Raw genomic sequence first — 15,142 nt, 5'->3', positions numbered from 1 at the left:
CCAATAACTCTTACTGCATGACTGGGGGCTCTAACTGCACATAAGGGCTTCTGTAAGTCCAAGGCTAAGGAGAGGTGAAGTGTATTTCATTGGCTGTGCTTCCCCTTTTTCCTCAGTTACTGTGGGAAATCACCTAGCCCTGGTTCAGTCAATACCACACTTGAAACACAGATTTCTCCTTTACGTAATCAGAAAAATGTACTTATTGCAATTTCAGATGAAAGCTATATCTAGTCACTCTGCCAAGAGTTAGATAATGTGGAGAAATTTTTATTCTATTTAATTTAATTTAATTTGCATCTCCAATATTAGTTAAGTCTTTTGTTAAGCATTTCCTGTGTAAAGATTCTATTTTTTTTTTTTTAAACAACCACTTTGCCAGACAAAGCAAGCTATAAACAAAATTATGTACATGGGAGACACTGGAACAAATGGTATCAAAAGGTGTTTTTTTCAACAATAAAATTGGTATCAAGTTTGCAGATTCTTAATAGCTCTTGAAGGTGTATTAAACAGCTTTTCCAAAGCCAGAAAAATGAGCAAACAGAACAAAATAGAAGGGAATGTCAATACAAAGTATTTATAAATAAAAGGTGCTGATAAAAGCTGTTCTAAAATACAGCAGTGTGGTGAGCCATGCTGTTATAGGTCTATAGTTACTTGACTTAGAACTTGCCTAATAATGGATTGTAATTTTATAATAATTTTGAATTCCCAACTCTTGTAGAGTAGGCTTTATATATGGTTTTTCATTTTTTATAACCATTACATTCCTCCCCCCCACCCCCAACATAACTTCCACACTTCATACTGTAGATGTCGGTATGATGTTCATGTGATAAACTGCATTTATCTTGAACCTTTATCTGAATCAACTGCACTCTGCTACTTTTGTTTTTATTTGACCTTAAATAGGAGCGCCCTCTCACTGAAGAATTAGGACTAGCCTCTTCAACTAATGTGTCATATTTGCTTCTGGCCCTATATATTTTGAAATCAAAGTATCAAAGTATTGAAATAGAAGCTATTTTAGATCATTTAAAAAAATATAATTATTTCATTCCAAGGCTTGTATAGTTGAATTCTTAGTACTAAGCCTGTCTGGTTTTATAGGTAAAGGGATAAGAGAAATATTTTAAAAATGAACACAAACATTTCTAAAATTGTTTACTCCATTTTACAGAAACTAATACATGACTGTGTATTCACTTCCTGTGAGTAATGCATCCACTGAAAAGTCATGGCAAGAATGCCTTCATAGCACACATGTATTCTCTTTATATTTAAGGGTCTAGAACAGAAATCGGCAACATTTGGCATGCGGCCCGCCACGATAAGCCCTCTCGCGGGCCGGGCTGGTTTATTTACCTGCCATGTCCGCAGGTTCGGCCAATCGTGGCTCCCACTGGCCGTAGTTTGCCGTTGCAGGCCAATGGGGCTGTGGGAAGTCGCAGCCAGCACATCCCTCGTTCCAAACCGCTTCCTGCAGCGGCGAACCGCAGCCAGTGGGAGCCACGATCGGCTAAACCTGTGGATGCGGCAAGTAAATAAACTGGCCCAGCCCACCAGGGAGCTTACCCTGGCGGGCCGCGGTCCAAACATTGCCGATCCCTGGTCTAGAATGTCTCCTTTAGTTCCTAGGCTGTCAGGACAAGCTTCACTAATGCTTTACCTCTAACAATCACATTTACATTAGTTTAATTATCACTAACTCAAAGACTCTAATGGGAAGAGAGGAGGAAAGATTAAGGGCCAAATATAGAGGTTTTAATAAAGATATTTAGATCCTGTATTTGCAACTGTCTTCAGCAACTTAAGCTGACTAGAGACATACAAGTAATATACAATTTCCACCCCCTTTTTAAAGCTGAGACTTTAAAAGCCATAAGTACGCCAGCATAACAAGAGGTCATCTAGCACTCCATGGATGCAATAAGCACAGCTTTGGCTTTCAGAAACAGTTCACAGGAATCCAGGTCCCTTCTTTATTTTACATTTTTATTACAATCCACCCACACCTCCAAGTATTAACAGTGAACCTTCCTATTCTTTTTTTCTTCCGTAAAAAAAAAAAAAAAAAAAAAGAATGGTTGCAGACCAAGCTGAAGAGATTTAAAGTTACATCAAGGCCTAAAGAGAAGAGTAAAGGAGGCGAAAATCTAAAATGAAGAAAAAGTTACAGTTGTTTGGTTCAAACATATGATTAAATAAAAAACAAGTTAATAAAAATTTAATTTCTTCTAATCTATTTTGAACAGTTTTCACAATTGGGAAATATATTCAATAAAAAAACATGTAATGTAAAAGCTCTTCTTTAGGAATAAAAATCCACTTTAGAAAAACAAATCAGAATGTACTATATGTTGCAATCATTGTAACTATATTTCTTGAGGAAAATCATTCAGCCTTTGGCCTTTTTTCCTTTCACTGTTCCCAAGGCATGCCACTAATGTGGCTTATAGATGCATCATTGCACATATTACCCCTACACTTAAAATTCACTTTGATTTCAGAGATATTCCTCATACTTAAAATAGAGAAATACCACCAGAACGGGTAACATCTCTAATACATCAGAACTTTGAAGTGTGCCCAGCTGTAGGCACCAAACTGGTCAAATGTTCCTACATTAAGCATCACAATGGGAAATTACATCCATCAGCTGGATTCAAAGGTGCTTTTCTTTTGATATTCAAACTAACAAAAAAGGACCACAGCTGTTGATGTAAACTCCATTGAAGAAAGCTTTTAAACAGCATAGTATGTCGGAAATACACAGTACTTCCAAACAAACTATGAATGCCTCTAAAGATCTGAGTCATAAGTGGGGCAAGAAAACCACGTTTTAAATTTCTGTTCAGATTTTATTTGAAATCTAATTCAAATTGTCAAAGCTACAAAAAGGGGAAAACATTTGTGTTATTTTTGCTATGTCACAACATTCTAAAACAAAAATATCACTACTGCCAGCAGATCAGATACACACACTTCTGATGAAATCTCTAAACACAAAAATGTTTCATTTGGGGAAAATAGTCACAATGAAGATATTTTGTACAATATAAAACAATGACAGGTCTACAGATGCAGTTACTCATGAGTATACACATGCATTCACAAAAAATTCAGGAATGCTTTTTTGTTTGTTTGTTTTTTTTTGTTTTTTAAACAGACTGTTCAGGCACAAAAACAAAACCGCATTTCCAATAAGTGACAGCATCATAAAAAATATGAACATTTTGTCAGTGTTTGCTTTTCTTTGACTTCTTGTGAGATCTGTGTGGAGAACGGGACTGCGACCTGGATTTTTTCCCTGACTTTTTAGGGGACCTGGATCGTGACCTTCTTGATCTTTTGGGTGTCCTTGAGCCAGATGGTGACCTGAAAAATAAAGTTTCATTACTTACTGACAGATAATTCCTTTGCTTTTTTTTCTGCAGCTATATGGCCCTTTCCTCTGACCAACTTTAGAATAAAATCAGGGGAACTCCGTTTAGCCGATCTAATTGGGACTGGGACCAGATCAGATAATCAAAAATTCGGATAATGGGCAATCATCATTTTAAGATGTGGAGTTGCTTTTAAATTAGCTGACCCCTCACAGAAGTATTAAAACATACCCCTCATTTCTTATCTACTTAATAGAGTATACAAATCCCTAGTTCTTGCAAACAATGTTTTGTTCATTTATTAACAAGAAAACCAACATGAGTTTTTAACAAGTTGTACAGCTATTGATCATTTTTACGCACTTTACTCTTTAACCCTGAACATTATAGGGACCATCTACAGAAATGTTTCTCAACCTTTTTGTTGCAATTGCTCAGGGCCCCACACTACATTGGGTCCAGCTAAGTTTAACACTTCAGCCCCACCACATGGAGCTCGGGCTAATGGCCCCAGCCCCATTACCCATATCCCTGTGTGTGTGCTGGTGGTTAATATAGAGAGACGGATAATGGAGGCTCAAATAAAGGGGGTTCTACTTTATTTGTCATTTGGAAACAGAAATTACTGACTTGTTATCTAGGCACACATCAGTTAGCATGTACAATTTCTCCCCTCATGGTATGTGCATTGACTCAGTTTCAGTGCTCAGAAAGTATGAGAAAAACAGCACCAATCAGTGTCACTTAAAGCAGGCAAATAATGTACAAGCTTTCCTACATAGTTCTGCAAATGCACCTTAGCCTTTGCATTAACACCAACTTACTCCAACATTGCCCGTTTCTGTTCCATGCAATTATGTTAAATTGTGTTGAGCTGGAAAATATCTAGCATTCTAACCAAACATGTTCATGGGTTGTGACCAAACCCAGAAGTCTACAGACAAATGGATAATGAATAAACCTACTGCACCATCTGGTCCACTCTTAATGCACATGATTAATCTCATCTAATCTAAATAGATTTCATGCCTCATCAGGCTACATGACCACTGCATGAACTCTGTAGAAAGATGTAATTATCCCAAAACAACTTTCTGGTTTAATATAATTGCTAACGTTCTCTACAAGAAGGTGCTTAACTTTTGCTTGACTAAGAAACATCACAAATACAATGCACCATAAATTTTTTTCTCTTCTCTGCTGAGTCACTAATAGTAGAAGCTGAAACTTCAGGAACATGACTACACCAAAAATGCAAGAGTATAGCAATCTAGACTTTCAGAGCAATCTTGAGTTTTGGAATGCAAACGGACCACCACAAACCACATAAAATATTAATGAGAAATATATCTGATCTCATGCACGGCATAAACCAGAGACCACTATTTTGGTGATAACAGCAATAGGATACAGTTAAAACATATCTAGAGTAGGGAATTTAGGACGTAATTCCCCATCATTGAAAGCCCTAGTGCAGACAGGGCAACAGTGGTTTTCTTCACTACACTGCTAAAACGTATTCCATAAACCACCAAAAACTTGTGTCTACACCAGAGCTCTCACCAGTGAGAATCTTCGCTAAAGTTGCATTTCTCAAACATGACACGAAAGATACTGAATAATCGTTAATCCTGTGGTGTGTGCGCAAAGGAGGCTCTGTTGTCAATCCCAGAACTGGGGGATTATTATTGTAGTTTGGCATTAGGCAAAGGAAGGACCTTGAATCATACAGTTTATTGGTCCAGCTGCCTTGTATAATTCAAGGTAGATTTCCAGAAGAGAGATGCCTAGCTTACCTTTTGGCTTTTTTACTGACATCTCTAGGAGAATCTTTGTGAGATGACCTTGAACGTGAGGTCTCTTTGTGGGATCTTTCAGATCGCTCTGAGCGCTCCGATTTTGGTGATGGGGATTTTGCTCGTCTACTGCCACTGCTGCGAGACGGACTGGGAGATGTACTGTGTCGTCTTTTCCTTTGTAAAATAACAAAAAATAATAATAATTTACACACACATACGCACACACCCCTACAAAAAGGAATCCCTTCTGTTTGTATAGATTCTTTTCCAATTTAATTTGCATTTTCATTCATTCATTCCTTAAAAATAGCGTAGTGCTAATTTTTTTTTTTTAAAGTCACAGCTTCCAAATAGGTCAGTACTTGATCAGACTTTTTATCTGGGTCACAAACTACAACCTATGACTGATCCTTGTTTATGGATTGGTGACAAAGTTGCAATTAAATACAATAATGCTACAAGTTCTTGAAAAAGCAACACAAGTTACAAATAAGGCAGCTATGCTTACTGAGCTAGTGTTAAGACTCCCACTAAACACATCCATTAGTAGAGGGCCAGTATGCAGACTAAAAGTGACTGTACAATTTAAACTGTTTGTACTTTCGTAATGAGGTGAAGAATATTTAGACCAGAGCAATTTACTTTTCCTAAGTAATTTAGTTTTAGGTCCAGTTTTCAGACCAAAAAGTTATTTCACAGTTAATTTATTCCTAAAAATCACAGCTAAACACAGTGCACTGTTTTCATAGAAGTCCTATTTGTACCCATTTTTCCAGATGCACTGACTGAAACAAAAGGTTCAGAAAGTTACTTGAGGAGTGTTTTGGGCAGATTAGAACACAAAATCTGTTAAACTCCGAATCCTGTGTTTTACTGTCTTACAATCAGATTAAATTTTAAATAGCTGAATTCCTTTATTACAGCAAGAACTACAATACAATTTAATTTAAAGTCTAATATTGTCTACAAAGCTATTAAACAAGTGGTTTCCATGTGCTCTGGGACAGAATAAAAGCTGCACCTCTCTTTTCTTGTTGGTGTACATTCTTCTTTTTCCTTCTTGTCTTTGGATCTGGATTCAGATTTTTCCTTGTCTTTCTTGTCTCTCTCTCGTTCTCTTTCCAGCTCCTTTTCTTTTTCCTGAGTTATTAAAAACAACTGAGATTTAGGTAAGATTTGTTCTATGATACAGAGAAAAGGTATCCAGTGTATCCACTATTCGGTTACAGGTTTGGAGGGACAGGATCAACATTTGAATCTGGGGAGCAGGAGAAAATAATGGTTACACCAACCCACAAATCTTGGATTTATTTTTACTGATAGGTTTCAGAAAATTTAAACAAGATCTTAATACCTAAATTTTCTAAATTTCATTTTCAGGAGTCAGAGGGTACCTCTATCTACTTAAATACATACATTCTGGTCCCTGTCTTGAAAATGAAACTATGACTATTTATCCAACATTATAGAAAACTGAAATCAAAGTACTGTACCAGTCCCCACTCCTCCCTGTAACAGTGTGTGCTGTCACATGCACCAACAATAACATTAGAAAGAAGACAATACTGGATAATGGCTGAACATGTGTCGTTTAATTTTGCCAGCTGGATCTCGTCTTCTCCCGCCCCCCCCACCCCCCGCCCAGATTACAGGACTATACAGTTAGCGAGTTTAAGCACAGGCACTGAAACAAGATAAAATGTGGGCTTCAACACATTTCTACATTTTTGTTATTTCAAAATTCCCTCTGTAGTTCGGAAAATTCTACTATACTCTATATCAGGAGCATGAAGCATTCCAGATGCTGCAATAACACTAAGTGCTGCTTAGCAGCACCACAATTATACATGCTAATATAGCAGCCCAGGAACTCAAATGGACTGACTTTTGAGAAACCATTATAATATAAATGCTTAGATATCTCAAAAAGATGTTCTACATTACAGTAAATCCCAGGACAACTATATTATTTCTAATGTCGTATCTTTTAAATATGAAATAGTTACAGTTAAAGCATTAACCTTGCATTGCTAGTCCACTACACCTGCTGTAGTACAATTAAACACTACCATGCCACTGAAGTCAATGGATTGTTAATGGGCTAGCTGGCACATTTGGTAGTACAGCAGACTAGTTTCAGCTGGACAGACCTGGAGCATTTAGCAACAATGAAGCTGTTACACAGCTAACCACTACTATTTTCTCAAACCGACATACTATGAGGCAACGTTACCTTTGAAATGCTCATTTATTGTAAATTAATAGGCAGAAAAGGACAACCATCTCAGAGCTTAATGCACTAACTGCAAATCAGCCATTTATGCACCACTCTTTTGCAGAACTGCTAGGTTTATTTTGCAGCAACCCCAAAGAAAAGAATTATTCACCAACCAGAGAAAAACTGCACTCGATGCCAGTGTTGTAAAGATCAGTTATAATTGCCATATTTAATATTTAAAATTTTTATTTTTTTACTTTTTATTTACAATTTAATGAAAATTAAAAAAAGAACAAAGCCAGTTAATGACAGAAATCTATGCTTACAAACTGCTAGAATGAACTCAGATGAAAAATCAAGCACTTGCAGAACACACATAGCATCTGACAAGGTTATTTAGGTTGTGATTTTATTTTTTTTAAACAACTTCATTTTACTACATACATCACCCTTGCTACACAAGATAAACACCACTTCTCTCTCCAATTATAGCTAAGAGAGTAAGAAAGACTCTTTAAATGTCAACTACATTTAAAACAGAAGTTACTGGTTTCAAACACAAAGCACCAACAGCTACCGTCATTCTCCAGATGTGTATATTTCCTCCATAGATCACCATTCTGGACTTTGACAGGTCTCTTTCCTAAAGGAGACCTGCAAATCTATTTTTAAGTGAGTTACCCTTACATTTGTGTGCTGAATGTCCCAAAGGAGGAGAGTCAGAGAAGCACTCAACACAATTTAGTACATTTATGTTTAGCTTCCAATAAATAGTATGGGTCATTCCAAGCTTTGCTGTGACCTGCCAGAAGCAATAATTCTGTAATACCATGGGTGATGGTGGCAGATCGGGTGCCAGATTATGCCAAGGCCCCTAGGCCCCACTGAATACTGACAAAAGCATAGCTTAAAACCAGTTTGGTTCACCTGTTACTTTTAAAATAGTGTATCAGATTTATAATAATGTGTTTATTCTTTATGGAATCCTTGCTGGATGCTGCATGTATTAATCTTACTTATAATATCTGTGTCCTAGGTTTTATGCATTGTAAACCCCTATAATTGTGTAAGTCATCAAAACAGGAAAAGAGTATGAATTAATATAGAAATGTTAGTTTCTTACAGAAGGTGTTAGGTCCTGCCCACCAAGAAGGCCCACTGAAACCAAATGAGCCATCGTGTAACATCAAAGAACAAGGACTTTGTTGATTGCTTCCTCCCCACACCAAAGAAGAGGAGAATTGCAGGTGGACTCATCTCATCAACTTGAACTCTGCGTGAAAGGAATAAAACCCCCTGGAAAAAGGAACAGTAACTCTGTGCTGCTTAAAATCTGAGGTGAGAATATTTGCAAGCATAAGCAAGAGGGCCCCAGGGCTTGGCCTGGGTTAGCCCTAAAGAACATACAGAGTATGTCTACACAGCAACTAGATACCCAAGCTAGCCCCATACCAGCTGACTCTGGCTCACAGGGCTTGGGCTGCAGGGCTGTTTCATTGCTGGGCAGATTTCCAGGCCCAAGCTCTAGGACCCTCCCATCTCACAGGGTCTTAAGAGCCCAGGCTCCTGCCTGAGCCCAGAAGTATGCAATCAAACAGCCCCGCAGCCCGGGTCTGCTGGCACAGGCCAGCCGCAGGTCTCTACTTGCTGCGTAGACATGCCAACAGAGCTTGCACACAACAGCAGCTTCTATTACTTTTTGGAACCTAAGACTAACGTGTGTGTGTTCTTAGTTCATACATCTTTACTCAGTTTATAATAGGATTGGCTACAAGTGTTGTCTTTGGTAAGAGATCTAGGATGCAGCTGACCTGGGGTAAGTGACTGGTCCTTTGGAACTGGGAGTAAACTGAGTATTATTGTGATTTTGGGTGTAAGGGACCATCTATCACAAAGGCAAGCTTGCCTGAGCAGCAAGATCGACCGAGTACCCAAGAGGACCGTCTGCGACTCCATGGTAAGCCTGTTACAGCGCTTCAGTCAGGTATGAACTCCTGATGAACTCTAAGTATAGAGCTCACAACCTGTTTGGGGTTTGTGCGCTGCTTCCTCTCAGTCTGCCCTGAAGTTGGTACTTATGCTTGTGAGCCACTCTAGACAGCCTGACAACCATCATTACTAGAACTCAGACTGTGGAGTCAGACCAGAGAAGCTTAGGTTAAAAGTGTTTTTCGTTTACATGCCATGGTTTTGAGAAGTTCAATTTTTATATTGTTTTGGATATATTTTAAAAATTCTGTAATGTAGCACTTTCAGAGCTCCTCTGACCTGGCTCGGGAAGCCACAGAAGACTAACAGTAGTGGTAATGTTGCATAATTATTCATTCTGGGGTGCAACCACAAAGCTGGAGTTAGCTAGAACAAACTGAGGTGTAGGGAAACTAGAGGAGTTTCAACTAATGTGTGTCCTGAACGCCATTCTCTCTCGTGCTATTTGAAAGCATTTGACAAAATGAAGTTTTTATCAATTTACCAGCAGAATAGTCAAAAATGTGGAAAACACCTTTAAGTGTAAATTGAAGATTTTTTTTCCACTCAAGCCACTCTACCTTGCTTTATAAACTCAATAAGGTCTATAAGTGACCCTCTCAAACTTCTTTACTGATTCACTACAACAGAGGTGGGCAAACTGTGGCCTGCAGGCCACATCCGGCTGGCAGAACCCTCCTGCCTGGCCCTTGAGCTCCCGGCTGGGGAGGCTAGCCCCCAGCCCTTCCCCTGCAGCCTCAGCTCACTGTGCCGCCAGCACTCTGGGCGGCGGGGCTGTGAGCTCCTGCTGGGCAGCACGGTTGTGAGAGCCGCCAGCCTGCCCCGATGCTCTACTTTGTGTGGCGGTGTGACTGGCTCCAGCTGGGTGGCGCGGCTGCCCGTCCTGGTGCTCTGAGTGGTATGGTAATGGGGCAGGGAGCGAGGGAGTTGGATAAGGGGCAGAGGCAGTCAGGGGACAGGGAGCGGTTGGATGCGGCGGGGGCGGGTCAGGGGGAAACAGGAGGGATTGGATAGGCATTGGAGTCCTGGGGCCATGTCAAGGGGCGGGGCAGTCGGGGACAAGGAGCAGGGGTGGTTGGATGAGTTGCCCGGGGGGGGGGGGGGTGTCAGAGGACAGGGAACAGGAGGGGTTGGATAGGCATCAGAGTCCCAGGAGGCCTGTCAGGGGGCAGGGGGTGTGGATAGGGGTTGGAGTAGTCAGAGGATGGGGGGGGTTGGATGGGGGTGGAGGGGTCCCAGGAGGGGGCGGTCAGGGGACAAGGAGCATCGGGGGTTGGATGGGTCAGGGGTTCGGGGGGGGGGGTGTCAGTCAGGGGACAGGAAGTAAGAGGGGGCAGGCTGTTTGGGGAGGCACAGCCTTCCCTACCTGGCCCTCCATACAGTTTCGGAACCCTGATGTGGCCCTCAGGCCAAAAAGTTTGCCTACCCCTGCGCTACAAGCTATTTTGGGCAGCACTATTTTTCTACGCATTGTTTTTTCCGCAAAATACATTTACTGTTAGAGCTTTAACTGTTGAGTGTTTTCTTCTCAACACCTTCTGATGGCAAGGAACCAAATCACAATGAACTGCACTTGGACTGAAACACTTAATTTAACAATACAGTGGAATGTCAACTAAATGCATTTGTTAATACATTACCTTAGTGCAACACTAAATCTGAAATCTAGAATCAATACTGAATATATAAACATCTCTTACCCTCTGAAGAAGTTTGTCTCTGTAGTGTTCAACCTGTTCCTGAAAACTCTGGCCTGGTTTCTTGGGTCTTTTTCCAGACTCCAACTCATCTTGAAATTTCATCACCTTAAGCTGCAAAATTAATAATAACCATTTAAAGTACATTTTTACTAGACTTAGCATTCACAGGTTTTAGACAACTGGCTGAAAATGAAACTTGGTTGAAATGAATTATTTGTGTATTTTGTTCTCTCAATATTAAATGTACAAGTGTCACATATGAAAGGACATCAACATCGAAGTGGAGAAAATGGGTATTTGACCTTAGTCTCGTGCAACTGTTTACACACTTAAGAAGAACTAAATAAAGACTGAGATTTGTTTACAGTTATTGAGTAGAGGTTTCAGTGGTAGCCAGGAATTAGTGTCCATCATTTGATTTTGCTACACCCTAAAATCTCTCTCGGAACACTGCCTATATATTTCTTGCAAATGAAAGTTTACTGTTACCATACCCTGTTTCAACCTCTCATTTGCAGGTTTTCTTAGAAATTGTCTTTTTTTCCATTTAACCCCAAATTCTATCTGACTGAAATGATACACAAGCCAAAATTATCCTTTTCTTCTGGGATGTTTTTGTAAACTAATTCACTTTCGAGGCGGATTATTTTAATGATGTAAATATTGTTTCACACACTGTCCATTACAGTAGGGACTTTCTGCTCACTAGCACTGCTACAAGTCAAGTCATCCTTACTATGATGGTACCTCAAGCGTCACAGTAGTAGCTAGGGAGTCTTTGGCATTTTTCCTATAAGGAACTTCATTTTTTTCTCTGCACATTAAACTTTCCATCAAACTGGTTCAGACCATAAAACTTTACTCCAACTTCTCACCTTTTTCTAAAGCCTTAATTTAACACTATTCAGTTTCTGCATATAAGCAGCACTGAATCATTAAGCCAGGGGTGGCCAATCTGTGGCTCTGGAGCCACATTCGGCTCTTCAGAAGTTAATATGCGGCTCCTTGTATAGGCACTGACTCCGGGGCTGGAGCTACAGGTGCCAACTTTCCAATGTGCCAGGGGGTGCTCACTGCTCAACCCCTGGCTCTGCCCCCACTCCACCTCTTCCCACCCCTTGTAATGTCATTTTTATTTCTTGTCGGAGTGCACTAGAGATCTCAGCTTTTCAAGTATCACAGCCCAATTCACAGGGCTTTAAACTGAATAGAAGTTGGAGAAAATGGTGCACATGCATTTTTGCATTGCACCTGCAACGAAAAGCCCCCTCATTGCTGACTGAGCTCATGCTGAGTAAGGGCCTTTAGTTCCACTCCCACTCAGCCACTTACAGGTGTGTGAGAGAAGAGGGTCTAGAGACAATCTGCGCTCCCCAAGTTCAGCAGACATTCTTGCAACTCTGCTTGGAGGAGGAAGGGAGAAGGAGCAAGTACGATATGCCGAACTAAGACCAGCAGTTAAATTCCCCACCTGCCTAGGCAGTCTCTGCCTCCCTTGCTTTATGACCCTGGTACTTGGAGCAGTAAAACTTCTAGCACTTGTTCTATCTGTGGTAACAGACAGTAAGAAAAACTGGAAAGAGAAGAAACTTTGAGGCAGGAAAGTTAGAGACAGAGCCACAAAGGGACCTAACAGTCCCTGAATAGCCCAAGAGTCATACCCACTTGCCAGAAGAGGGGAAAGGAGGAGCAAGGAGCAAACTGAGGCGGATGGTGGCATGGAAGGAAAACAAAACAGAACTGAAGAATAGGGCTGTACTTCACGTGACCCTTCATGCTCTCATTTTTCATTCTTTAATGCATTTTTGTAGGTGGATATTCCTAAGTACATATAAACTCTTCTATAAAATAGAATGAATTTAGGAGAATCCATACTGCAGGACTAGAATTATTTAATTCAAAATATAAAAACTATATTTTTGGTATAAATCCATTTATTTATTTTTATTATTATTAATTTTTTAACACTGACCTCAATTTCTCTGAGTTTGGCGCGCTTTTCTTCACTCATTTCAGAGTACTTGATTGATGACTTGGATTCAGGCATTTCTTCTTTGATGGGATTGGAGTACATATGCTGCTCTTCTGATTTAGAACTCTGAGTATCCTCCTCATCTTCACTTTCTTCTTCCTGACTTGAAAGGGCAAAAGTACAGAATCTATTAGTATACAGATATCTACTTGATGCAATAATTTGCTTGAACATTACTAATCTTACTTATTGAAATGTCTGTATTTCTTACAGTCTTAGGTCTGTACTTCTGCAGATTTCTAGATAAGATAATCTTATAACTGATACACTCAAACTTGCAATTTAATGGTGGACTGTGTCAGAGATTGACCGGGTGCATAAGGTAGCTACCCAATACCCGTTTTTTTTGTTGTTGTTAAATAAAACCTACATTTAGGCTTCAGTTATTTTACACTGTACACTAAATGCATCCCAACAAAGCACTTCAAAAACTATACAAACTCAGACACTTAGTCCATAATTATGCCGATAATTATGAAGCTAAAAATCGTAACCCAACACTATTTACAGGATCAGGCTAAGTGATGCAATTTTTTCTTCTTCCAATGTAGTTAGTTCCAAAACAAAATAAAAGTATTCTGTTTTTACATTTCTTCCTTCAGTCCTGGGAACAGACATCCGAAATATCAGACTCTATAATGGTATTCCCAAACTCACCACTAGAGTGCTGCAGCTCAACGCATAATCCTGTCTAAGATGCTGTAATTATTATTATTGATGCTCTCAAGCTACTTAAAGAACAAAAGACCAGAGACTGCTCAAGAACTATAACACTGCATGAGGTCTAGTAGTATCCAGAAAATCATATATATAAGGGAAAACTACTACCTGCTCTTCTGATTCAAAGTAGAAAGTGAACTTTTAGATGGCTTCACAAAACTCTATGCAATTCTCACACGTCAAATCTCAGGTAGTATTGGACACACACTATTTGACATTAATGGGTTACTGAATACAGCTTCTTTTGAAAGAGTTCCATTGACAACATTACTATATAGAATAACTGATGAAATTAGAATGCAGAAATGATTGACAAAGGTATGCAGTGCTAAAAACCTTGCTTCATATCTACATTTTCATATTCTCCCTCTTTTCAAATTTAATTTGGATTTTAACTAGGGCTCTTGATTAATTGCCGTTATCTCATGCGATTAACTCAAAAAAATTAATCGCAATTAATTGCACTGTTAAACAATAGAATATCAATCGAAATTTATTAAATATTTTGGATGTTCTTCTACATTTTCATATATATAGTATTCTGTGTTGTAACTGAAATCAAAGTGTATGTTATTTTTACTACAAATATTTGCACTGTAAAAAAACAATAAAGGAAATTGTATTTTTCAATTCACCTCATACAGGTACTGTAGTACAATCTCTGTGGTGAAAGTGCAACTTACAAAGGTAGATTTTTTTTTTGTTTTGTTACATAACTGCACTCAAAAACAAAACAGTGTAAAACTTTAGAGCTTACACGTCTACTCAGTCCTAATTCTTGTTCAGCCAAACAGCTAAGACAAACAAGTTTGTTTACATTTACAGGAGATACTGCTGCCCACTTCTTATTTATAATGTCATCAGAAAGTGAGAACAGGCATTTGCATGGCACTTTTGTAGCCAGCACTGCAAGGTATTTACGTGCCAGATATGCTAAACAGACTTCAATAAGACAGCCCCTAACTTTCAGAAAAAAGCCTACATGGGTAAACAAGAAACATTTAGAGCCTTACTTTTGATTTTCTTCCTCTTCTGATTCTTCATGCTGGTCAAACAACTCCCATTTAGAAGTTGTAACAGCTGCAAGAAAAAATAAGAAAGTTCTAAAAACAAACAAAAATTACTTCATCTGAAATTTGTCATATGTAAACATTATAAAATGCAAAACTCTGTAGCATCCAGTGTTTACTACAAATATCCCCTCTTTATGGAAATGAATTACCGTATACACTCGTTCATAAGCCAAATTTTTCTAGTAAAAAAGGGAAGCATCGGAGAAGGGCATCGGCTTATGA

The 15,142-nt window shown here is 39.2% G+C and overlaps 1 protein-coding gene across 8 annotated transcripts in view; it reads right to left on the bottom strand.

The window, feature by feature from the left end:
- Positions 1 to 1,956: 1,956 nt before the first annotated feature.
- The window catches only part of U2SURP (U2 snRNP associated SURP domain containing), a 62,770-nt gene continuing 49,584 nt past the window's right edge, over positions 1,957 to 15,142 (bottom strand). For 4 of the 8 annotated variants that reach the window (XM_050965838.1, XM_050965839.1, XM_050965840.1 and 1 more), the window contains exons 22-27: positions 14,861 to 14,927; positions 13,068 to 13,230; positions 11,096 to 11,206; positions 6,210 to 6,346; positions 5,186 to 5,362; positions 1,957 to 3,381 (exon numbers count right to left, since the gene is read on the bottom strand). In XM_050965838.1, coding sequence (XP_050821795.1) covers positions 3,243 to 3,381; positions 5,186 to 5,362; positions 6,210 to 6,346; positions 11,096 to 11,206; positions 13,068 to 13,230; positions 14,861 to 14,927 — 794 coding nt within the window. In that variant the 3' untranslated portion in view covers positions 1,957 to 3,242. The remainder of the gene's footprint in view (positions 3,382 to 5,185; positions 5,363 to 6,209; positions 6,347 to 11,095; positions 11,207 to 13,067; positions 13,231 to 14,860; positions 14,928 to 15,142) is intronic. The other 4 variants (XM_050965842.1, XM_050965843.1, XM_050965844.1 and 1 more) reach the window with 1 other exon arrangement.

This window comes from Gopherus flavomarginatus, chromosome 8 (genome assembly GCF_025201925.1).
Source record: "Gopherus flavomarginatus isolate rGopFla2 chromosome 8, rGopFla2.mat.asm, whole genome shotgun sequence".
Classification (NCBI taxonomy): Eukaryota; Metazoa; Chordata; order Testudines; family Testudinidae; genus Gopherus; species Gopherus flavomarginatus.
The sequence above is the reverse complement of the archived record's forward strand: the minus strand, read 5'-3'. Positions and strand labels throughout refer to the sequence as shown.